This window comes from Plutella xylostella, chromosome 20 (assembly GCF_932276165.1).
Source record: "Plutella xylostella chromosome 20, ilPluXylo3.1, whole genome shotgun sequence".
NCBI lineage: Eukaryota > Metazoa > Arthropoda > Insecta > Lepidoptera > Plutellidae > Plutella > Plutella xylostella.
The window spans coordinates 6,458,626-6,482,720 of record NC_064000.1 but is presented as its reverse complement, the minus strand read 5'-3'; the positions used below and the strand labels follow the sequence as shown (position 1 = coordinate 6,482,720).

General features: G+C 41.6%; 2 protein-coding genes across 2 annotated transcripts in view; both read left to right on the top strand.

The window, feature by feature from the left end:
- Nucleotides 1-5,564, top strand: part of LOC105380791 (eyes absent homolog 2) — a 31,388-nt gene extending 25,824 nt beyond the window's left edge. Inside the window, exons 8-16 of the mRNA XM_048628209.1 lie at nucleotides 1,188-1,338; nucleotides 2,106-2,208; nucleotides 2,432-2,606; nucleotides 2,872-2,961; nucleotides 3,080-3,291; nucleotides 3,574-3,696; nucleotides 4,565-4,686; nucleotides 5,125-5,333; nucleotides 5,464-5,564. Coding sequence (XP_048484166.1) covers nucleotides 1,188-1,338; nucleotides 2,106-2,208; nucleotides 2,432-2,606; nucleotides 2,872-2,961; nucleotides 3,080-3,291; nucleotides 3,574-3,696; nucleotides 4,565-4,686; nucleotides 5,125-5,306 — 1,158 coding nt within the window. The 3' untranslated portion in view covers nucleotides 5,307-5,333; nucleotides 5,464-5,564. The remainder of the gene's footprint in view (nucleotides 1-1,187; nucleotides 1,339-2,105; nucleotides 2,209-2,431; nucleotides 2,607-2,871; nucleotides 2,962-3,079; nucleotides 3,292-3,573; nucleotides 3,697-4,564; nucleotides 4,687-5,124; nucleotides 5,334-5,463) is intronic.
- A 1,731-nt stretch (nucleotides 5,565-7,295) lies between these two features.
- LOC105380793 (intraflagellar transport protein 52 homolog) lies at nucleotides 7,296-23,155 on the top strand. Its single transcript, XM_048628210.1, has 9 exons — nucleotides 7,296-7,511; nucleotides 7,771-7,988; nucleotides 8,884-9,019; nucleotides 9,678-9,826; nucleotides 19,319-19,467; nucleotides 19,913-20,060; nucleotides 20,524-20,627; nucleotides 21,646-21,787; nucleotides 22,955-23,155. The coding sequence occupies exons 1-9, from the start codon at nucleotides 7,396-7,398 to the stop codon at nucleotides 23,122-23,124; spliced, it is 1,332 nt and encodes a 443-aa protein (XP_048484167.1). The 5' UTR covers nucleotides 7,296-7,395; the 3' UTR covers nucleotides 23,125-23,155.
- Nucleotides 23,156-24,095: the final 940 nt, after the last annotated feature.

The window sequence follows — 24,095 nt, the reverse complement described above, 5'->3', positions numbered from 1 at the left end:
ATACAAAAAATATAACACATTAGTAATCCACACAATGAATGCTGGTTGAGTTGTTAGTTGAAACTAAATAATGGTAGTATAGTATACTAAGTATTCTATTATTTGTGGGGGTGTCAGTACCTGCACCTGGCTCACTAGAATGAAGCCTTTGTGCATATCGCCTTAAGGTCTAAACTCCACTCCTAAGCTTGGACCATTTCCTACCACGCTGGTCCTCTGCAGGTTGGTGGGTTCGAAAATCTAGATATGCAGGTTTTATCACGATATTTTCATTCACCGTAAGAGCGATGGTATGTACACTGTACATAAATTCCAAAGTAGTTACTCATTGGTGACAATATCTAGATCTGGAGTTTCATTTTTAGTGTTCACACTGCTATACAAAGTTTCTGAAGGCCACTCAACAGTATACACTATCATTTTGTTGTATGATGCTGTCCTCTACGTTTCCAACCAAGTTCCTGTTACGGTCATAGTCTTGGTGTCTGTAAAAAGAAAAAAACATAGCTGTTACCAAAGCAAACAAGCATTCATTTCGTAAAAAATAAGTTTGTAAACAGTAAACAAACTAACCTCTGAATTAGCTGCTCTTTGAGACCGCTTATTTATGCGCCTCTTTTCCTTAATTCAGATTTCAAAGCGTGCACATAATCCATATTTGCGATAATTTCGCGAAAAGAGATCACTTTTCAACAGGGAAATGAACGAAAATATAATTTATCACGAAGCCCGCCAAACAAATTATATGAAAAGTAAAATGTCACTTGACCTAAGTCAACACCAGCGCCCCTAGCGGCAAATTCACACGCGTTAGCTCCCATTGTTAAATGTCACTTCTGTCAATCTAAAGTGTAAATATTCACAGAGTTACGATCTTGATGACGTCAGCGGCTGCATGGTAGCGAATGACGTCATAAAATCGTCGAAGAGCCGATGTTTAATTATTTTTTATTAAATTAACGAGAGCAGTAAAATTAAAAATATTCAAATTAGTGTCTCAAATTCCAGCATACTTCAATTTAAAATTATAAAAACAATCACCATAAAATTACTTAACATACCGACTTCTCGAACAGTGAAATAACTCGCACTCAATGCCCAAATCACTCAATATTACCAGTACCATTATCCTCCTTTTAATTTATGCGTAACCCTACAAATTTCATTTATTTTCAAAAACATTGCAGAACTATAGCAACTATGCGGCCGGCTACGACTACAACATGGCGCAGTACGGCGGCTACTACGCCACGCCGAGCTACTCGCCCTACGTCAGCTCACCCAGCAGCAGCGGCAGCGCCGGGCACACCTCATATCACTTAGGAGCCACTCTTTCAGGTATTTATTTGAAGTTATTATTCTGAGATTATTTGTTTGGAAAATTTGAACAAATCATAGAGGAGAACGCTTCACCATACAGTTGAGTTGAACGTCAAAATATTTCTGAACAACGTTGAGATTTGAAACGCATTTTTTAAGGAATAGGGTTGGATTAATCTCAAACGTTGGCCACAAGACATTTTATGAATGACAGATCTCATGTCATTCATTCACTTTCCTCAAAACAAAACAAATACAGCGAAGCTTTATTACGAATTTAATTAAATTCTACTACAGTTTACATGAACTGCTCATTATATAGTATAAGAAAAGGCTATCTTAGGTTGTGCTTTGAAACTGTGTGCTCAAAAACAGTTATTAACTTCGGCATTCCATGAAAACATCACAGTAAAGTTGTGATTGATTCCATTCCTTGTTTTGTGAGAATATTTCGATAATATGAATAAAGAGAACGACGGATACCAACCGAACAAACGGAAGAGGACGGAGAGTCGTGATGCTGAGCGCCAGTACGATAGTTACGATGATATCTACTCCGATGGCTGGTCAGATACAGACACTGAAAATGGTAGAATATTCTTTGCTTTACAGAGCTTCTTACATTTCTTATCATAATTTGAATACTTCTAAGTAAACATGACTTAAAAAACGCACAGCAACAATGGTTCAGCAATTAATATATTTTTAGTTCTTGATGATGATAAAGTACCTACTAAGTTTAAAATGTTACTGAATGCGTGCTAAAGAATCAAACATAATTTCAGAGTCGCCATCATCTATTCTGCCATCGTTAAACGACACGAGTCCACTTTCGCCGCTGAAGAATGAAATTCACGCAGCGAGCCGAAGGTGTCGAGAGAATTCAGGGTAAGCATCTTTTATTAAACATCATTTGCCTTTTTTATAATTTAAACGCAACTTTTAACAAACATAGTGTAATCTTGATAAAAAAAATGCAATAATTCACTCACTGATATCTGCCTAATTTTTTTATATCTTTCAGTCATAAACTCATCATGTTAATAGTTTATGTAGCCTTTATTAGTACAACACTACGCACGCAATCAACATAAAACATTTCCTATTCCAGTGAAAGCACAGTAAGCAGAACACGGGGTCGGGGGCGGACACGGAACACAAGCTCGTCTCCGGCACAGCACGTCCCAGAGCCGTCCACCGAGCGAGTGTTTGTGTGGGACCTGGATGAAACCATCATCATCTTCCACTCCCTGCTCACCGGCACCTACGCTACTAAGTATAATAAGGTAAATGGGCAAAAAAAATACAACCAGTTGAGTTATAACTATATTATTACTGTGAAAGGCATCTCATCTCACTTTAGGCAGGAGTGGGAATGCGTGCATTGCTTACATTAGTGTCATATCCAAACAGCAGTCTGTTTTACGTCTCCATAGAATTCCCTCTTTGTAATATTATAATGATGACCCTTGGTAATCTGTCTTATTATAACCCCATTTAAAAAAACTATGTTTGCACCAAAGTAATTTGTATTGTGTTATTTATTTACAGGATACACATCAAATAGTTCAACTAGGATTTCGGATGGAGGAAATGATATTCAGCTTATCAGATACACATTTCTTCTTCAACGATGTTGAGGTAAGCATACCTACCTATCAATATTATTATCAATCAAATCACAAAGTGATTCTATAAGGGTTGCTTTATAACCAAACTCTAAAAACAGGAATGAGCAATAAACTAATTTGTCTTTCAGGAATGCGACCAGGAGCACATTGACGCGGTGGCGGCCGACGACAACGGGCAAGACCTCTCGGCCTACAACTTCGCTAGCGACGGCTTCCACGCGGGCGCCGCGCCTTCTACCGGGCTATGCGCGCCTGGTGTGCGCGGCGGCGTCGACTGGATGAGGAAACTGGCTTTTAGATACAGGAAGATCAAGGACACGTATAATAATCATAGGAATAGGTGAGTTTGATAGAGTTGTTTGTACAGTCAAATGTGTATGCTTGCCACCCCAGCGCAAATAATCCCAACATTGAGCTATGTTCCCTTAGTGTAAAAAAATTGGTAATTATGAATAATTAACAATCTTACTAAAAAGCAATTCGATGCAAATTAGCTTGAAACTTTATATCAATTTACGGCTAGGCCTATTAGCTTTCCGAGTAACTTTCAAATTCGCTGCAAGCACACCAGGAATAGCATACCTCCACAATAATTTTAACGTTATTTATTTATTGTTTACAGTGTGGGAGGCCTACTGGGACCAGCCAAGCGTGAACAATGGCTGCAACTGAGAGCAGAGCTGGAGCAGGCCACTGATAACTGGCTCACCCTGGCCTGTAAATGCCTCAACATGATCAACTCTAGGTAAGGAGTTAGATTATATTTATTACAATTAGTCTTCTTCATAATAGGTAGGTATATACATTTATTAGGCGCTTCAATAATGGCTGATTATGGTATAAGTGTACAAATTATAACGGTTACCATCCTCGGTAAATCACCAATAGGATTTAGTCACAATTTAACCAACGCGGAGTATGTTGATATAGATCTCACAACTAATTTTTATCCTTCTAATCCCCCGACATTCAACACTGAAATTCGCATAACCTTTGAATGGCTAAGCCTATTTTCATAAAATGTGGCTAAGAACACTCTATGGCCCAAAAAAATATAGGTTCAGACGTTTGGGAGCTACGCTACAACAAGCAGGGTACACAGACACGTCAAACTATACTCTAACTTCCCTCTTTTTCGTTGGGGGTTAAAATGAAAATTTTGATAGATAGATATAATACACTTTATTTGCACACCAACAAAGAATAATAAAATCAACAAGTTGCAACTTAATTACTGTACAAAAGGCGGTCTTATCTCTAAAAGCGATGTCTGCCAGACAACCTTACCATATTTTTATGCTGTAACTAACGTTATTATTTTATTGCCTACCTCATTGTATTGCTCACCTAGTGATTGATTTTCGACGCGAACCATAATAATAACTCAAATCTATTTAACAAAACATGTCATTGTGAATCTATATCATTGTTATTTTTATTTATTTAAACACTTTATTGTATACACAAATTACATAGTTTAAAGTAAAAGTACAAGAAAAAACAATACAAGTATATATATACAAAGGCGGACTTATCGCCTAAACGCGATTTCTTCCAGTCAACCTTTTTTACTTACTGAAGTTACCCAATAAATTTATTATTTCTTATTGCAGAGAGAACTGCGTGAACGTGCTGGTGACGACGACGCAGCTGGTGCCGGCGCTGGCCAAGGTGCTGCTGTTCGGGCTGGGCGGCGTGTTCCCTATCGAGAACATCTACTCTGCTACTAAAACTGGTATGATATTATACAGGATGTTGCATAAAGGGTAGATACTGTCTGCCACATCCACATTAAAAAATATATAATATTTTGAAAAGTCAAATGTGAGCAAAATGAGTCTATAGCTGATAGTATCGTATTCATATAAATAGTAGTATTCGTATCAGTTGCAGAAAGGAATTTGACGCTAATGTTTTCATTAAAACTATGTATGTCTCTTTCTGTCTGGATACTTGCTGTCAAAGCAAGGCAGCGATAAGTAAATTTAAGGTCGACAATAGCTTAAAGTTCCATTCTACAACTCAGCATTAGAGAAGTTAATTGATTTTGCCAAATCACCAGCTAAGCCAATATCCGTTTTCACACGAAACCAAACCCTAACTCTTGATAAATAAAAAAATTCACGCATATTTTTTAAATTTCCCTTTATAATTTTAATATATTCTACAACAGGCAAAGAGACATGCTTCGAGAAGATAAAGCAGCGGTTCGGCGAGCGATGCACCTACGTGGTCATAGGCGACGGACAAGACGAGGAGGCGGCGGCCAAGGCAAAGAACTACCCCTTCTGGAGGATATCCAGCCATTCCGACATCGCGGCTCTTTACAACGCGCTCGATCTAGGCTTCTTATGATTTCATGCACCCCTGGTAACTTTGGAGGTGACTGGGAGGTGTAAAATGCGTAAAGAACTAGGAATTTTGGAGAATATCCTGCCATTCCGACATCGCGGCTCTTTACAACGGGCTCGATCTAGGCTTATGATTTCATGCACCCCTGGTAACTTTGGAGGTGGTTGGGAGATTTAGAGTGCGTAAAGAGCTACGAATTTTGGAGGATATAGCGACATTACGGCACTGTATAGTGCGTTTGATCTAGGCTTCTTATGATTTCATGCACCCCTGGTAACTTTGGAGGTGGTTGGGAGATTTATATTGCGCAAAGAATTTCGAATTTTGGAGGTTATCCGGCCATTCTAACATCGCCGCGCTGTATAACGCGATTGATCTAGGCTTCTTATGATTTCATGCACCCCTGGTAACATTGGAGGTGGTTGGGAGATTTAGAGAGAACTACAAATTTTGGAGGATATCCTGCCATTCCGACATCGCGGCTCTTTATCGATCTAGGCTTCTTATGATTTCATGCACTCCTGGTAACTTTGGAGGTGTTTGGGAGGTGTAAAGTAAACAACTACGAATTTTGGAGGATATCCAGCCATACAGACATCGCAGCGCTGTATAACGCGATTGATCTAGGCCACTTATGATTTCATGCACCCCTGGTAACTTCGGAGGTAGTTGGGAGCTTTAGAGTGTGTAAGGAACTGCGAATTTTGGAGGATATCCGGCTATACCGACATCGCGACGCTGTATAACCCGCTGGACCTAGGCTTCTTATGATTTCATGCACCCCTGGTACCGACTTTGGGGTTGGTTGGAAGCTTTAGATTGCGTAAGACATGACTGTATGGTTGTCAGTCTTGATTGTCCTGCAAAACATTTTGAGGTGTTATTTGAATTGCAACTCTTGCGATTTTATGCACCCTTTGGTCATAGTAAGCCTGCATAAAGTCTAACTGCCAAACAAAAGACATGGAAGTTCTTACGAAGTACATTTTCAAGTATTTTTAAGTTTTTCAGCCACATTGTAAAGGGGCTATAATTGTCAAGTCTCAGCAATATTATTGTTATAATTTGCCATGAGTAATTTACATTTGAAATACAGTAATCGTTTAGTTTTAAAAGCTCAAAGTTAGCTCAAAATGTAAGAAAAAAAACTTTTGTAAATAGGTACATTATTGTAGAAATTTCTATCAAATTTTCTACCAGTCCATTCCTACTATATAAGTTTTATATATTCTATACAATGTACAGATTTATTTTTATTATTTTAGCGAAATTTTACTGTAATGATTGTGGTATCCAATTTCTTACTCTGGTTTTTGTTTTCCATTTCTACAAACTTCAACCGATTTTTGTATTCCGTTTTTAATCATGTTCCTGTTATTATTAAGCACAAGTATTTTGATATATGATTTTATTTAATTAGTCAGCATAATTTCTGTTATTATCAGTATAACTTAGTACATTTCACATTTAAACAGATATAGTTCAAAATAGCTTATCAATAAGCTTAGCAATATTTAAACATGTTTCAGAATATAAGAATATTGGCAAAATTGTAAATAGATTAGTTTTAAATTCTAGTTTAATTAAAAGTTTTAGCATATTCTAGGAATATGACGAATTTGATCAGAGTTAAGATTATCTGAAATTGTAAATAAAAATATATTATTTGAAATTATGCCATCCTTTTATTTTACAACTATTTGAGTAGATATTCTAAAATGAAAGGGCACCACGTGGTACCACTGACCAAACGTACCCGTATCGTATAGTAATATAATAATATATATATAATTTTATTGTTGATTTAAAAACTCCAAGCCTCTTCATTTTGTAAATGCATTGGGATCATTCAACCCCTTCGCTTTCATTTGGAGCTGGAATGTTTGAACTCTAGTTTAATAATTATTCTGAGTCCCTTGTTCCCTTAACGATTCATTCTTCAGAGCATCAGCTAAACACAGAACAAGCTGCGATGATAGGATCGTTTCCTAGCAACCAATAACAACAACAAACAAACAATGACACGTCATTGAAAAGTTTAGAAAACTTTGCAGTTTTCGATAAAGTAGAGAAAGATAAAAAATAGTGAATCATGAAGTCGGTAGTAAACACGATACTGTTCGATGTATCCAAAAATGAAATGTTCAAAATAAATGAAACGTACAAAGTATTGCACAGAAAACTCAAGTCTACATGGAAGGTTATGATGTGAGTATTTATAACTTAGGCATTGACTTAAACTTTAGGCTTAAGGGCATCAATGGGCTTAGTGTGAGGTTTTAAATATAAATGAAGCAGTGAAACCTAAAGCAAAATTGTATGGCGCGGACTTAGTGCAGCTACTTACCGCTAGGTGGCACTCTCACCGCGCCACTTTTTAACACTTGTAACAAAACAATGTTTAAAGTTTTTTTGTGGTAATACAGTTAAGATCACATCGCCACCTTAACGTACCTAATGATTCCAGCAACCGCGACCCGATATCCGAAGCCGTCCTAGCCGATGTGAAAATCCTTGTCATAGCGGGTCCCCAGGGGGTGTACTCCGACGAGGAGCTGGCCAGCATGAGGGCGCTGCTGCAGCGCGGGGGCGGCGTGCTGGCGGCCATGTCTGACGGCGGCGAGGAGGCCATCAACACCAATATAAACTTCCTGCTGGAGGAGTACGGGATTGTTGTTAACAATGGTGGGTTAGATATTTAGCAAGTTAAGTTATAACTTAATTAACCCCTTAAAAAACCGCAGCACAAACATAACCGGGATTCCCTAAAGTGTAAAGTGGCGAGCGAAGCGAGGCCATATATCTCAATCTCAACCCTGAATACTCTCAAGCCTCAAGGTTTGAGAACCGAGCGAAGCGAGGCAACACAAACTTAACTGGTAGGTTCCTAATCCGTAAAGAGCCGAGCCAAGCGAGGCCATATAAACCAACCTCGCATTCCTAAACCCTTGGGAGCCAAGCGAATCGAGGCAATACATACTTAACCGGTATTTCTTAAACCTTAAAGAGCCGAGCAAAGCGAGGCCAATATCTCAACCTAGCATTCCCTAATATATGCTTAACCTTATCGGCATGTTCTAAACCCTAAAGAGCCGAGCGAAGCGAGGCCATACCCACCAACCCCGTATTTCTTAAAACTTAGTGTACCGAGCGGAGCGAGGCACCGCAAACATATCCGGGGTTCCCTAAAGCCGAGCGAAGCGTGGCCATACATCTAAATCCTGCATACCCTGAAGCTTAGAGAACCGAGCGAAGCGAGGCAATACAAACTTAACTGGCACGTTCCAAACTTACCCACATTTCTTAAAAGTAAATAGGTGAGCAAAGAGAGGCAGTGCAAATAAAAATTGGCATTTCCAAAACCCCTAAGGAGGCAAGCGAAGCGATGCTGATAAGCTGGTAAGTAGGCGCGAGATATCCTAAACACTAGCCGCTATAGGCTTCAAGCGCTTTTAGACTAGTTACTTACTATACTAGTCAAGGTCAAACTTATAACATCCAAAGGTTCAAATGCTGTAATGTACCTGTATAACGAAATCTGGTTGGTTAATATACCTACATAATATTTGCCTGCTTTCAGATTGTGTGGTCCGGGCGAAATATCATAAATTCTATCACCCGAAGGAGTGCCACATATCGAACGGAGTCCTGAACAGATCCTTCCAGAAAATGATCATGAAAATGCCCAACTACAGCAGCGAGTCTGATGATTACTTGTAAGCTCATTTTCAATAAATTTACGTAGGTATCATAGGCATATCTTTTTAAATCTAAAGTTCGTCTCCACTACCTCCAAGAGCAGAACATTCAGCTTAACTGATCCCTATCTATGCGATGATGATGATAGTAATTTTAAGTTTATGTATGTATATGTGTATGTATGTAATGTATGTATGTATGTATCATGTATATAATTATTTACTTATATTGTATAGGTATAGTTATATTAACATTTTGGTTAGGTACTCAATTTAGACCATCTTCTATCGTAAGCACTACCAATCACTTTTTCAACATCACCAAAGGTTAACTGGTAGAAAATGCTGCTAGCATTAAGTTCGCCTTTGTAACAATTTATTTTGTTCAATAAAGAGTTTAATAATAATAATAGGGGTACATTGGTGCATATCCCCAATGTCTAAACTGACTTCGTAAGGTCGGTCAATTTCCCACCACGCTGGTCAACTGCGGTTTGGTGGGTTCAAATATCTAGATGTGCTGAATCCAGATATGTAAGTTTCCTACACCGTCATACATTGGCACATTCAGCTTAGGTCCTTTTTTTCTAAAATTACTTACCTCGAGTTTTGTTCAACCCCTAAATCCTGCCGAATTTCCATTTTTTTCAACCCCTAAATCCTGCCGAATTCCCAGGGAAGAGCCGGCCACCCCAAACTTCGTCTACCCGTACGGAGCCACCCTGACGGTGAAGAAGCCGGCGGTGGCCCTGCTGTCGAGTAGCGACGTCTGCTACCCGGTCAAGAGGCCCGTGGCTGCCGTCTACACCAGCGAGAAGAGTGGAGGTCAGGGTTCCAGCCGTTTGATAAACTAGACAAATGTAGTGTAGAACGCTCTCTAGTTAGATGGGGTCACGACTTGCGAAAGGTGGCTTGTAAAGCAGAAAGCTATAGATCACATCCATTGGATGCGAAAAGATGTAGATAGAATCCAGTGATGTGCTTTGGGACAGGTCTAAATCCAGCAGTGGACTGCTATTGGCTGAAGAAGAAGATGGGCAGTTGTTCTTATGGACTACACCAGCGAGAGGAGCGGTGGTGAGCGTTCCAGCTGTTTGATAGACTAGACAAACCCAACTAACATCGTAGCGTTAAAAAAACTCTCATATAACTTGTATAATGGTTCCATTCGAAAATTAAAGTGTTAAGACATAGCTGTATAAGAGTGTAGGAGAGTGCTCTAACTCACTTATAACCACGAAAGAGGCCCACGATTTTGAGAGTAAAGGCTTTAGAAAGGCTGTAAAACGGTGTCATTGAAGTGTTTAAGTTATAGAAAGCCTGTAGTATGGTGTCATTGAAGTGCTAAAGTTACTATATAAGAGCGTTTAATCACTCTCAGCTAGAACTTTTACCGGTATAGTTGTAGTTGTAGAATGGTTATTTGTCTCCCTGACTCTTATTTGTTTGGTAAAAAAGGGTTAAGTGAGTATGTTACCGTTTTTCGAATATACTTTTACCATACAAGTTGTAGGTATGTCTTTGAAAATAATAGTGTCAACAGCAATCATACGCGACATTATTAGAGTGACAGTATTGATCATTACTAAATAACAGTAAATATAATATATTAACTTGACTTAACATGTTTTGTGAATTGAAAATAACATGCCATTGTAATTTTACTGTAATGTATACCATATTTCCCACCTCAATTTTAATGCGCTCCGAATTTATTAAGGATTTCAAATGAAACATAAGTAAATATAAAATAGACGACTCAATTTTGTATTTTTTTGTATCCTTTCTGTATGTCCATTAGTTTCATAAATCGATTGGCATGACTGGAATGACAAAATTCACATAAATAAGTAAGTATTTTAAAGCAAAATATTGTTTATCCCAGAAATTTATAGGTTAGGTCGCCAATGCAAATGGCGAACTTACATTTAAGACATATAGACTCACCTAAGTCATCTATTACACTTTTTGAAATAGAACACCCTTTTTTTTTTTTTTTTTTTTTTTTTTTTTTTTTTTTTAAGATTTTATTATCACTCCACAGACTTTATGTCCGTGCCTTTTTGAGAGATCAATATATTGTGAGAGTTTGGTTGTTTTTTGTCTTCATCTTTTAACTACTCACTACTCAATGTGGAAGCTTATAATATATATATTTTATCTTTTATATATATATATACCTATATATTATTAATATTTTTTTTTTTTTTTGCACTCCTGGAGGAAAATCTACACAGACACCTGGGAAGGGGACCCAGGTAGTGTCGGCCTTTAACCGACTAAAAACCCCCAGTTGTGCATTTCTTGTTTTTTTTTTTTTTTTTTTTTTATTTTTTTTTTCTTTGTTTCACACAGTCACACTTACAATTATAATGGCAACAAACATTTGAAGGGTAGGGCCAGTGTCAGCTGTCTTCAGAGAACTTAACAGACGCCTGTCAGTGGCCACACACTCCTTTTGTCATCGCTGTTGTTTTGCCTGGTGTTAATGTGTGACAGTGTTCTTAAAACTATCTTAATTTTATTGGTTAGTTCTTATACAGATAATATTAATTCATGATATACTATACAATACCTACATATCAAAACTATACAATACATGCTATATACTATACATAACAAAACTATAAAATACATGCAATACGGTTTGGCCGTCAATATAAAATTAAAATCAAAATTCTCCTATTCCGCTCCATTTTGCGTTGCCAAAAGCCTTGATTGCTGGGCAACGACCTCTTTGTCCCGATTTTTTATTGCCATCTTTAGGTTGTACTCGAGGATCCGTTTCTTCGGTGCTGTTATTGCCGTTTTAGCGAGGTTGCCGATAGCGTCCTCGGTGTCATCCGCATAGTAGGTGCAGGCGGAGGTGTGCCTCGACAGCGCCACTACTGCGTGAGGTATGCTATCGTGCAACTTTATTTTATCTTTTGTTTTTATGATAATGACGGATTCGTACGTCAATCCCTGTGCTTCGTGTATGGTTAAGACGCGTGATCCCGTTCCTTCTCCAAACCCTTGGCTGGTCAGGGTCTCTTTTTCTTCCTGTGTATGCGTCAGGAATAGAGTGTTGGTTTGGGATTTTGGAATTGCTGCGTCTGTAAACCTTTTCAGCTGCAGGGATTGGATACGCGTTGTGGCTGCGTATATGCCTGAGTATACTTCTCTTAGGGCGTATGCAACATCCATGGGGTTTCTGTATGAGCACAACAGCTCCTGGGTGATGTTTGCTACCAGTGTTGGGCGACTGTACCTTAGTTCGAATAGGTTCTCTCTGTCTATGTACGGTAGCTGGTTGATGTCTCCGATTAGAGCAATATCACTGGCACGGGACAGGCGGGCGGCAATTACGATTGCCCCGAAATGGTTCATCAGGGCCTCGTCAATTATCAGGCGTTGGCATCCGACATGTTCTCTAAAGCCGTTTACTAGGACTGATGCCATCGTACGTACCCTAGTTCTAACCATGTCCCCGATCCTATGCGCTAGCCTGTTTCGTATATCGACGGCCGCCTCAGTTGTCGTGGTGATAATGGTGTCTTTGCTCACATCGAAGTTATTTACCACCCAGGTTGTCTTCCCACATCCAGGTACCCCGTTCACCCAAGCGATGGTGGGCATCGTCCAGCTATTCCAGGTAGCGTTAATGGTTTCCGCTTTTGCTAGGATTTTGTCCTCTAGCATAATCCTGGTACACTGAGCTACGACCACCATTTGGTTGTTGTGTGGGAGAGTGAGTTTCGGGATGTTGCGTTCCCAGGGCACGAATCCGCATTCCTCGCTATAAGCCGCCATATACGCTCCAGTCATTTTGCCTCTGAGGACTTGGCAACTACTGTTATCGTATATGCAGGCTTCGGCCTCCTCGAGTAAAACTTTTAGCCGGCTTTCGTTCTCTTGCCTGTAGGTCTGCATGATCGTTTTGCAGGACAAGAGATTTACCTGCTTTGTGGCGGTTGTAATTGCCATAAATTCGATGGCGGCATTCTCTAGATGGTCGTTTGAGGTGGTAGCTGTTTTCAGCTTCGGTGGGACCACCTGGCCCATATCCGCTCGAGTAATTTTCCTCTGGGCAAGCCTTTTTCCAGTTTTAGGTTCTCTGGAGATTTGGCGCCTCTCGGGTGTCCTCTGTGGTTTTCCTATAAGGCTTGAGGCAGCTGCTTTAAAAGCCTGGAGGAACCCTTGGACACGCCCTTGCGATGTTAAATTGTGCATCCTCCTTTCCATGTTCCGTTGTTCTGAAGCGGCGACAGCCCCAGCGGTCATCCTCTCCTGTAGGCGTTCAGATCCGGTGACCAAGTATTCGGCTTGTTGGTGGCAGTTGTCAATGCCCCTCGCAAGTATATGACCTTTGAGAAAGCTTAGATCTTCGCCTCTGTCCTCGTACACCACTATTTCATGATGTTTTGAGGCTTTTAGGCAACCCAGCTGGTCAACAATTTCGCCTTTCCTATACTCGATCACCATTGCGTCTACGCTTATTATCCTGGGGACGTTACTGTCTAGCGCTATCTCTCCAAGCTTACTGAGCCATGAGCATGCCTGAACGAACGGGGTGTCCTCGGCCCACTCGAATAGTGCGATGGTCTTGTTACGCCATCGCACTAGTCTGCAGGGCTGATTTCCCATTAGGGTTACTGGCAATGCGTCGTAGGCTTTACGCTTCATGGTAGCCTTCGATGTGCTCCCATTTAGGAGAGAGGCTAGGCCGGGTGATATGGCCACGCTCTTTCGCGCCCCTGAGATACAGAAGCTGATGCCGAGTCTTTCACTGCTTCCGTCCATGAACAGAGCCACGCTTCGGAGTCTTAGTCTAGCTTCTCCTTTTTCTCCACAATCCAACAGCTGATGTGTTGCTGTTTCTTTAGGAGTTGCTTGTGGTGGTGCTGTGATGGTTGTGACTGAGGCTTGATATACTGGTATTGATTGCGGGTCGGGGCGGGGTATGGTGCTGTTTCTCCTGGCTGCTACTCTGAAGACACGATCTGAATAAGATAGAAAATGAGGTCTATGCTTGGTGTCTGCCAGAATATCTTTTAATTCTGACTCCACCAAATTCCTGTCTATCAATGTCTCCAGATCTTGTCTTGCAGCAAGGAAACGGGGGCAGTCGAGAATTATATGCCAGACCGATTCAATGATATTGGGGTCGCATTCACATTCTGGGCTTTCTTTGAGTTTAAATCTGTACAAATACTCTCCTATCCCCCCATGTCCAGTCAGCATTTGTACGTGAGCAGGGGTCAGTTTGGCACTTCGCGTAATCCGGTAAGCTTGGTTGACATCCGGTAAGAATTTACGCGTGACTGCTCCTGTACTGGATGTCGCATATCGGTCTTGCCATTTCCGGACCGATTCCTCTCTGATCTTTTTCCTGACATAGCACAGGGGGACTTTGTCATAGTCGTGGGAGGTGCTTTGTAGAGCTGCCGTTTTGGCGAGCTCATCGGCTCTTTCGTTCCCGGCAGTTCCAATGTGTGCCCTCAGCCAGAACATTTTTATCTCCCTGCCCTCGCACACGACCCTCGCAATGTTTTCCTTTATGCTTCTTGCCAGGGGGTGGCTCAGTTTCGGATTTCGGAGCAGATCGAGTGATGATCTCGAGTCGCTCAAGATGTTCACTTTGTTATCCGTACTAGAGCTCACCAGTCTTGTTGCCCTATGAAGGGCATAAAGTTCCGATTGGAAGACCGTGCACGACGGGTGGAGACCAAAAGTCTCGGACAGTTTTTCTTTTCCATCCTCCCACCAACTTAGGGCGGCGCCGACTTTTCCCTCTATCTTGCTTCCATCCGTGAAGATTTGGGAACCGGTATGCAACGGGTTGGTGTTTTCAAAGAACTCGTAGTTGGTAGAGGTAAGTGTGGACGGATGTGGTAAGTCCAGGTACCCTACTTTCCGTTCGAGCTCTTTGCCTGGCGGGAGGTAGTCGGTTGACAAAAGTTTTTTGGATTTGTACAGATTTGCTGCCTCCTGTATTCTGAGATCGAGAGGCAGCAATCCCGATAGTGCCAGTGCAGATGTGAGCGACACTGTTCGGTAGGCTTTGCATATTTTCTGCGCGAAACCTCTTTGCAGCGAGAACAGTTGTTTTTTGTTAATTTCCAGTTCAACGGCTTCCGACCAGACGCTTGCGGCGTATGTCATGATGGGCTCCACTACTGCGATGTATATTGTCCTCACAATTTCACCGTTAAGTCCCCAGGTTACTTTCGCCGCTCGCGCTAGCTGTTTGTAAATATCCGCTGCCTTTTTACACTGAGCGGTAATATGAGCTTTAAAAGTTAACCTGCGGTCTATGATGAGGCCCAGCAGTTTTATTTCCTCTACGAGATTAATTTTTGTGCCAGCCATGGATAGTTGGGGTAGATCGTACTTCATCTTCTTTGTTAGTAGCATCGCGTTGGTCTTATGCGGTGCGAAGTTGAGTTTGTTCCGAGTTCCCCATTCCACTATTCCATTTAGTACTTTGTTCGCTGACTCCTCTAGGGTGTTTACTGCTTGACCTGTGAAGACAAGGGCCACATCATCTGCGAAAGCTTGGCAATACACTCCCTCAGCCTCTAGTTTGTGTAGCAGTGAGTCGAGTATGATGTTCCAGAACGTCGGTCCTCCTATGGAGCCTTGGACACATCCTTTAGTGGTTCCCTTCTCACATGCTGCACGAGCGTAATTGACCTTGATTTTTCGGTCACTGAGATAAGAGCATACCATCTCGTACAGATTTCGTGGGCACCTTTTCTTTGTCAGTTGATGTTTTAAAGCGGGCCACCATGCGTTGTCGAAAGCACCCTCTATGTCCAGGGAGATGAGAATGACGATGTTTTTACTGTTTATTCCCTCTCTTAGGTGTTCTACGAGGTCATAGAGGGCGTCCTCGGTTCCTCTCTGAGGCATGAAGCCGTACTGTTTTATGTTAAGCGTCGGGAAGATATGCCACTGGAGGCGACTGACCATTAGTTTTTCAACAATTTTTCCGAGAACTGAGAGTAACCCTATTGGTCTGTAGGATTTTGGGTGTGTATAGTCCTCTTTGCCAGCTTTCCGCAAGATAACCACGTGGGCCGTTTTCCATTGGGATGGGAAATGTTTAAACGATAAGCACTTATTGGCTATCGCCATGAACACCTCCCTATCGCACTGAATGGCTGCGCCACAGATATCGGCAGTGAAGCCATCGGATCCGGGGGCTTTTTTTGCGTTCATTGCTTGTAGCACGAGGTCTATTTCTGCGGCAGTAAATGGTGGATCGTCATCTTTAAGATCCTGGGGTATGTTCTTTGTTTTTTCTCTCAGTTCCGCATGGAATAGTTGGTCGGTGCTTACGGAGTCATCTGGGTAGAATGTCTTGGCTAGGAGTTCCGCCGACTCTTGGGGGGATAACGTGTTGCCCGCAGGGTCTCTTAGAAGCATGTCTTCCTGCTTGCCGGAGGTTTTCTTTATGACCCTGTAGATTTTGTCCCACATGCTTTCTTTTTCCTGAGTCGTACAGAACTCCTTCCAACTTTGTGTTTGGGCTTTCTCGGCTTGCTCGGAGTACTCTACTTTGGCTTTTTGATACTCTTCTATGACGTGAGGCATTCTGGAAGCAGCAGCATTCCTTATTCTCCTTTTTTTCCTCAGAACATCTTTTTTTAGATCTTCAAGCGACTTTGACCACCATGGGGGTTTGAGTTCCCCGTTCCATTTTCCTGCGGTTGGGATGGTTTTTTCGCAGGCTGCATGGATGGCTTCAGTATACGCTGAGATCATCTTTTCAAGATCTTCTGGGTTATCACACTCTTTAACAGATGAAATTGTAATGTTTTTCTCAACTAGGAGCAGTTTCAGGTTTGACGCAAATTTCGACCAGTTCGCCTTTCTGGTGTTATAGATACGCGTTGTGATTGGCTTGAGATGTTCTAGTGCCTTTCCCGTGCGCATTGCGAAAGTGATAGCATTGTGGTCTGAAGTTATGAGATTTGCGTCGACTTTCCACTCCTCGATCTTACCCAGAAGGGACGTACTGCAGGCGGTAACATCTACCCTGCTTTTGCAGATTTTTCCATTTCTGTAGGTTTCGAAGGTTGGTGTGTCTCCTGTGTTGAGAATATGGAGGTCCATTTCTGTTAGGAATGAGCTGTATGCCGCTCCTCTGTCATTTTCCGAGACGCTACCCCACCAGTGACTCCATGCATTAACGTCGCCTGCTACAATAAGGTTCCGCGTGTTCAATTTGCCACAGAATGTCTTTGTCCTCTGAATATACGGATCTATTTCCTGATCCCCCTCAAAGTAGACTGATACCAGGCCCAGTTTTGTGCCCCCCCCGATCACCATGGCTGCTGCCTCGGTTTCCGTGACCAACTGTGGGTCGTGGATTACCTCCAGCTGGTCACCGAAGACGATGATGGCTGCCTTTACTGGTTTTTGTCGGTTAAGGGTACACTGGATAAGGCGTGTTCCTGGTTGTTGTTTCATGTAGCCATGTTTACCCACGTAAGGTTCTTGAACAAGGGCTATTGAAACATTCGTCGCCTTCGCCACCTGGTATAGTTCCGTGGTTGCCAGTTTGGACCTGTGAAGATTTGCCTGGATCATTTTTAAATTGTTGTTGTATTGGTCCGAACTTTGGGGGGATGATTTATGCATCTGTGTGGAGCCTTTAGCAGTAAAAGATTCGCGACCGTGCTATAGCATCCCATTTTGTTCTTTCGGGACACTCACTACTGAACGCGTTGTGCGACAGGTCGTTCCTCTCCCCATTGGCTGACGCTGAGCAGTTTTTGCACGTGGGCGGGAGTCTGTCCAGTCGCACCTGACATTTCTCCCATGTGTGTTTACCTCCACAATGGCTGCAGAGGTCCTCTGTTTCCCTACAGATCGCCTTTGTATGGCCGAAACCGAGACATTTCGTGCATTGCACGAGAGGGGATTGGTCTGCCACAGGTCTCCTTTGAAGACCTATGTAGACTTTCCCTGCCTCTATAAGCCTTTTGTGGGCGAGCGGGGAAACTTCCAGGACCGGGTGGCATTCATGGGTGTTGCGTGCCTTTTTCCTGTATCGCACCTTCATAGTGCATTCTTTGAGGTCTTGGCCTTGGAGCAGTTGCTTATTCTGCGCCAGGAGGTGCTCCACAATCTCTGCGTCAGTGTGGACCTTGAGGACATCTTTTATTATAATTAGAGGATTCCCTGCCTTTGCCACCTGTACCCTTAGGCCTTTGTCCATTTGGACCCTTTTGTGGATGAGGTTCAGATCCTCGCTTGTTCCACAGCTTAGGACCACTTTTTGGTTTTTGGCCTTTCTAATTCTGTCCACCTTGGCTCCCGTTTTCTTGGTGTCCAGTGCGACCGCTATCCGGTCAATTAAATTGTCCCCGGTCTGGTTTTGATCACTGGACGATATTATGAGAGTGTGGTTTGGTCTTGGTGGTGGAGGGGGTAGTGCGGCGACTTTAGCGTAGGTCTTTTTGGCCCCCTTTTCACCCTCCGCAAGGCACATTTCAGCCTCGAGGGAACACCCTTAGCCAAGGGTATTATGCAGTCTTAGTCGATCCGCACAGTCTTGCTTAACACCGTTACTTTTACAGTCTACTTGCCTAACGCAATAAGCGTAAGTTAAGTTAACCTTAAAGATTAAAACTGCATTGTTGAGTTTTCCAACACTGTAAGAGTCTTGTCTTACTGCACTCTTGACAAAATCTCTTTTATAACCAATTCCTGCAGCCTAAATTCAATATGACACCTAAAGATTTATATGAGTATTAAAGGAAACCACTTAACAACCATAAGTGTTAACAGGTGTCAGTGAGCACTCTTGTATAGCTTTAGGTTCTAGAAACAGTTTAAACCTATAACATCTTAATTATAATTGCTTTGACTAATACCATTTTAACACTTAAACCTGCTGTTAACACTAATTTCATTTGTTAACTCATCTCTATCGCTTTATGTTAGAACTGAGATAATTATAACACAGTTATACAGGTTAAAGTTATAAAAATAGCTGTAACTGAGGGTAAAATGTTTGTTGGGAATGTAGTGTAGAACGCTCTCTGGTTAGATGGGGTCACGACTTGCTAAAGGTGGATGGTAAAGATTGGATGCAGAAAGCTATAGATCGCATCCAGTGGCGTGCTTTCGGAGAGGTCTACGTCCAGCACTGGACTGCTATGGAAGAAGATAGATATGTCTTTCTAAAGGAAAGTACCTTCGAGCCCGATGGACCAATGATCTTACACAGGTAAGTTGATGGCTGATGATGATAATCTCTGTCTGTGTCGTCCATCCTCGGCTATCTTCTTGGTCTACATCAATCTGATATCATGCAATTTCCAGGGAAACTGTTCGTGATAGGCTCCGGGCATTTCTTCGCGGATCAGTACCTCGAGTGCGAGAGCAACGACCTGATCAGGGAGCTGGTGTTCAACTACCTCGGTGGCATCGGCGACCTGCACCTGCATCCGATCGACGTGGATGACCCTGACGTGAGTTGAGCTTCTGGATTCGCTGTGCTCCTGGTATTTTTAGAGGCTAAACTATAGTGAATCCAACTTACGTGACCTTCCCATAGACCAAGAGCTTCCTTACTTTATCATTGCTATTTATTTATGACTGCCATGAAACATAATAAATAACTACACCAACTTAAAATCCTAGGGAAAAATTGGAATAAATGTGTATGCTATGAATAACAGCAAGTAATTTTCTTGCCAACTACCTTACGTATTCTTTCTAATAAAGTATTGGCCATAGCTCAGAAGTCACCAGACCTGAGGGTCTACTCTTTCTTGACAAAATAAACCAGGACTTATTATCTCAATGCGATAAAATGTACCGACTATACGACAGCTGACCGGCACTATATTTTCACAGGAGTCCTAGAATGTTTTCTTTTCATAGCTGATATCAAAGCGCCTTGTGACTCCCCAGATCAACGAATACCGCACCCTCGGCGACACGATATTCCTCAGCAAACTGCCCCTCCCCGAGCCGGCCAGCGCGCCCCCCCCGCGCCTCTCCGGGCTGCACCCGCACGCCTTGTTCAAATGGCAACTGTTCTCGTTGAACCTTGCTGCTTGTAAGTACCTTGGTAATGACGCATTTCTTGCGAACCTCTGTGGCCCTGGTACCATCCAACCAAATATTGTTGTAATTTTCCATGCCTATTCACCCGCTCATTGTTCAAATGGCAACTGTTCTCGTTGAACCTTGCTGCTTGTAAGTAACTAGGTTGACTATAGTGAGGTATCCCTTGCGCATCTCTGTGGCCCTGATATCATCCATGATCTAGTCGAGTTCATTACATAATGAGTCAGAAATCGAATCGCGTACGTAACCTTGGAGTGTAGTGGAGAAGTTAGGGTACCTATTTGCATTCTATTGCCAACAACAAAGGAACAACGGAACGCTTAAATTTATCCAATTTTCACATACAATTTCTGGATTTTTAAGGGAAAACTGTGTATCATGTTGTAGGAAAACAGGATCACGCTGAAGGAACAGCTTCACAACTGATGTGGATCATTTATTTAACGTTTCAGTACCAGAAGTACTAGGGCTTTATGAGCCGCTTGGAGTCAAGCATGAGCCATTGCGTCTAATCGCTCCCCAGTTTGAAACACCACTGCCACCACTGCAACTTGCTGTAAGTTTACAAACTATCTTTTACACCACAGAATAATAACTCAGCGTACACGTAAGGGAAACCTTTTCCTCAATATGAAATTGTAGAGTTAACGGAGCTGGTTGAGCAAATAACATACGGTGAAGCTATTGGCGAAGCATTCTCCAGCCAACCAACCATGTCGAGCAATGCCATCGCAGAAGGATACTCAATTTTGAAAACGATTCGCAACTCTTCCATAGCGTTGCATGATTCTCCATCCAACTCTGGGTGGTATTTAAGGCAATAACTCCTCAATCTATATTTCTCTTACATCACGTCCTATTTGTATTTTACACTAATATTATATGACACATAAGATAAAATAATACACTGCATAAGTTGCGCAGACTGGTGACCGACTGGTGGCCCATGATGTCTTCTTCACAACACCAGTTACAACATTATGTTAAAGCTACATTATGTAGTAAAGCTTACTATAGTATAAATGATTATTTAAACGACAAAAACGCGTGGTCTTGTCCACCTCAGCTAAGGCTATTGAAAAAATGAAATGGATATAGGTACTTAAGTAAAATTGTAGGTACTAGATATAAGTAAAAATTGTAATAGATTATAAGGAAAAAGTTGAAAAGATGCTCGAGGAGTTTCTTTCGCCATTTCTTTCCTTCTCAATGACGGGGCCTTTGTGAAATGGTGGTAGATGACTATCGACAAATAATTGTAAAATTTTACGTCGATTAAACCATTTGAATTTGAATTTGACACCAGCGTCTCTCACTACACTCATTCCTAATGAGTGTACTTACACTGTATAATATCTGACTTCTTCTTCTTATAGTGCCTCTCCATCATTGAAAGTTGGCAGTCAGCTCTTTGCAGCCCTCTCTATTCCTGGCTTTTTTTTAAAGATTTCTTCCACGGTATTTACACCGGTCCAATCTTTGATGTTGCACAGCCACGTAAATTTTCTCCTTCCAGGCCTTCTCTTTCCTTCTACTTTGCCAATATCTGACTGGTGGATGACAATAACTTCCAGGTGTTCCCCCCAACGTTCCGGGAGCCGCCGCCGCCGCCGCTGGAGCTCTTCGACCTGGACGAGGCCTTCAGCTCGGAGAAGTCGCAGCTGGCCCGGCTCACCAACAAATGCCTGCAGCCCGCCTCATCGCGGATGGGACAAGGTGAGGAATGGGAGGTTTTCAACCATAGACAAACAACCATAGATTATAGATGACTTCATACTCAACAGCACTGCAGATGCTTATTAGATATAAAAAAAAATGCAGTGCGTATGTAAAAAGTGTTGAGTATGAAGTCGTCTGTAATCTATGGCTGTTTGTCTATGGTTGAGAACCTCCCATTACGAGATGATTTATAGTTTACTACCTGTTCCTGCGAGCTTCGCTTCGCCTTAAAAAGTTTTCATTCAGAATTCCGGGATAAAAAGTAGCCTATGTTCTTTCTCAAGGTCTAGACTATCTGCATACTTACCAAATTTCATTCAAAACCGTTCAGTATATAGTTTTGGCGTGAAGAAAGAGATTTGTAACGGTACGATAGTGCATATTTAACCCATTACATCCTGAGAAATCTGAGACAGAAAATGAGAGTTAAAAATCTATTGTGTCTGGTTTACCAACGGGTCGCCGGGACGTGACCGGTAAAGAAAACTGTAACCTATTACCTCATTGAAATCCATAAGTACTCCAGAATGACTTCAAGCCTCTAGTCGGGTACGTTAATGATGATAAGGGTTTCACAAATCTGGAGTAACGCAGATCACAGCGTAAGATTATTAATTTATTACTAATGTACTCCCTTGCGGGGTAGGCAGAGGTGCATTGCTGCACCCACTTTTCGCCAGAGTGTTATGTTAGTCCCAATGTAATAGGGGGCGGATCTAATTTCAAGCTGTCTTTATTTTTAAAACTTAACAAGAACGCAGGAATATTTGATTAGATCTATTAGAAAGTACCTAACATGTCCCTCCAGCTATAATCCTCCAAAATTTAAACTAAATAGAAACTATCGTGAAATAGTCGTAAATAGTCGTGGTTGCCAAAACAATTGTCGTATCATACTTTCAGAGTTATAGCTATACTTGTCTCTCCAGAACTAACGGTAAGGCCTATCGACTTGGTTAAGGTCTCAAAAAATAGTCAATAATAAAATATAGCTCTAACTCCGAAAGTATGATACCTACGACTATTTTTTTAGCTAACACGACTATTTCACGACAATTTTTTGTCATCATCAAAAATATTTTCTATTGAGTTTCAATTTTGGAGGATTATAGCTGCAGGGACATAAAGTAACGTAGGTAACCTCTAATTCTTCTGTTGTTTCAGGCGACGGGCAGCTAGAACACGAGCTGGAATACTTCGTGCGAGAGTGCGGACGCGCGCTGCGGCTGTCCCGCGCGCTACCAGGAGACCAGGAGTCACCAGCGGGCAAGCAGATCCTGCACCAGATTGCTGTTCAGCTAGCCACGTTCAAGAAGATTGCGCCCAGAGACTAGGACAGCATAATATAATAAGATTTAAGAATTCTTTTGTTGTTTTATTCATAAGAATTTCCACTGTTTAGAAGTAATAAAGTGTAATGGTAGCAGCAGATAAATCCAACCTGGTTTTTATTCGCTACCAGGCGACCAGGAGTCGCCAGCAGGCAAACAGGTCCTGCACCAGATCGCCGTGCAGCTAGCCACGTTCAAGAAGATTGCGCCTATAAACTAGGGAGAATATTTTAAGGACAGTTCTGCTGTTTTATTGTTAACCTTAAGAAGGTTTAGGATTTGTTGTTTAAGTGTGTTCCTGGAAATACCTTAGGATCAAAAATTAGAAAACATAGTAAGTGTGTAATGTAATAATGAAGGCGACAGGTGGGCAACAGATAAAGCAATGCTTGGTTTTCATTCGATAAAAACATATCATGTTACCTAACTCATAAAAGCACACAATAATCGTAAAGTAAATCAAGTGAAAATTGTAATCAGATGAAAAGAAAATCCAATAAACCTTAAAATCTTAGTATTCATCACAAATTCCACTTTACATACGCTATGAAACATTTTATAGTGATTTTAGAATTAACATATTTAGCTGTATTAGGAGTGTGTGATACATTAGATGCTTTCGTCTCAAAGGCTCCTGCTTCTCAAAAAACGTACCAAAAAAATCATAGCCTATCATTTTTACATTCTAAAATTCCACTCACACAGTATCTATCAACTAAAATATTTCGTAAGAATGATAAATTGCAAATAAAAGGCCCAAAAGGTTCGCTGCCGGAACAATCAATCCTTGTAAAGGATGCAGGTAAACCAACGTACGCACTTAGCTTTAACTTGGATAACAATCAACGAGTCAGTAAACTTAACTTAAAGAAGCCAGCCCATCATATATATAAAAGAGATACAAATGAAGTCGAAGATACAGGGATACCTGAAGATAGAGATGACTCAGATATTGACATTGGAGAAGTCATGCT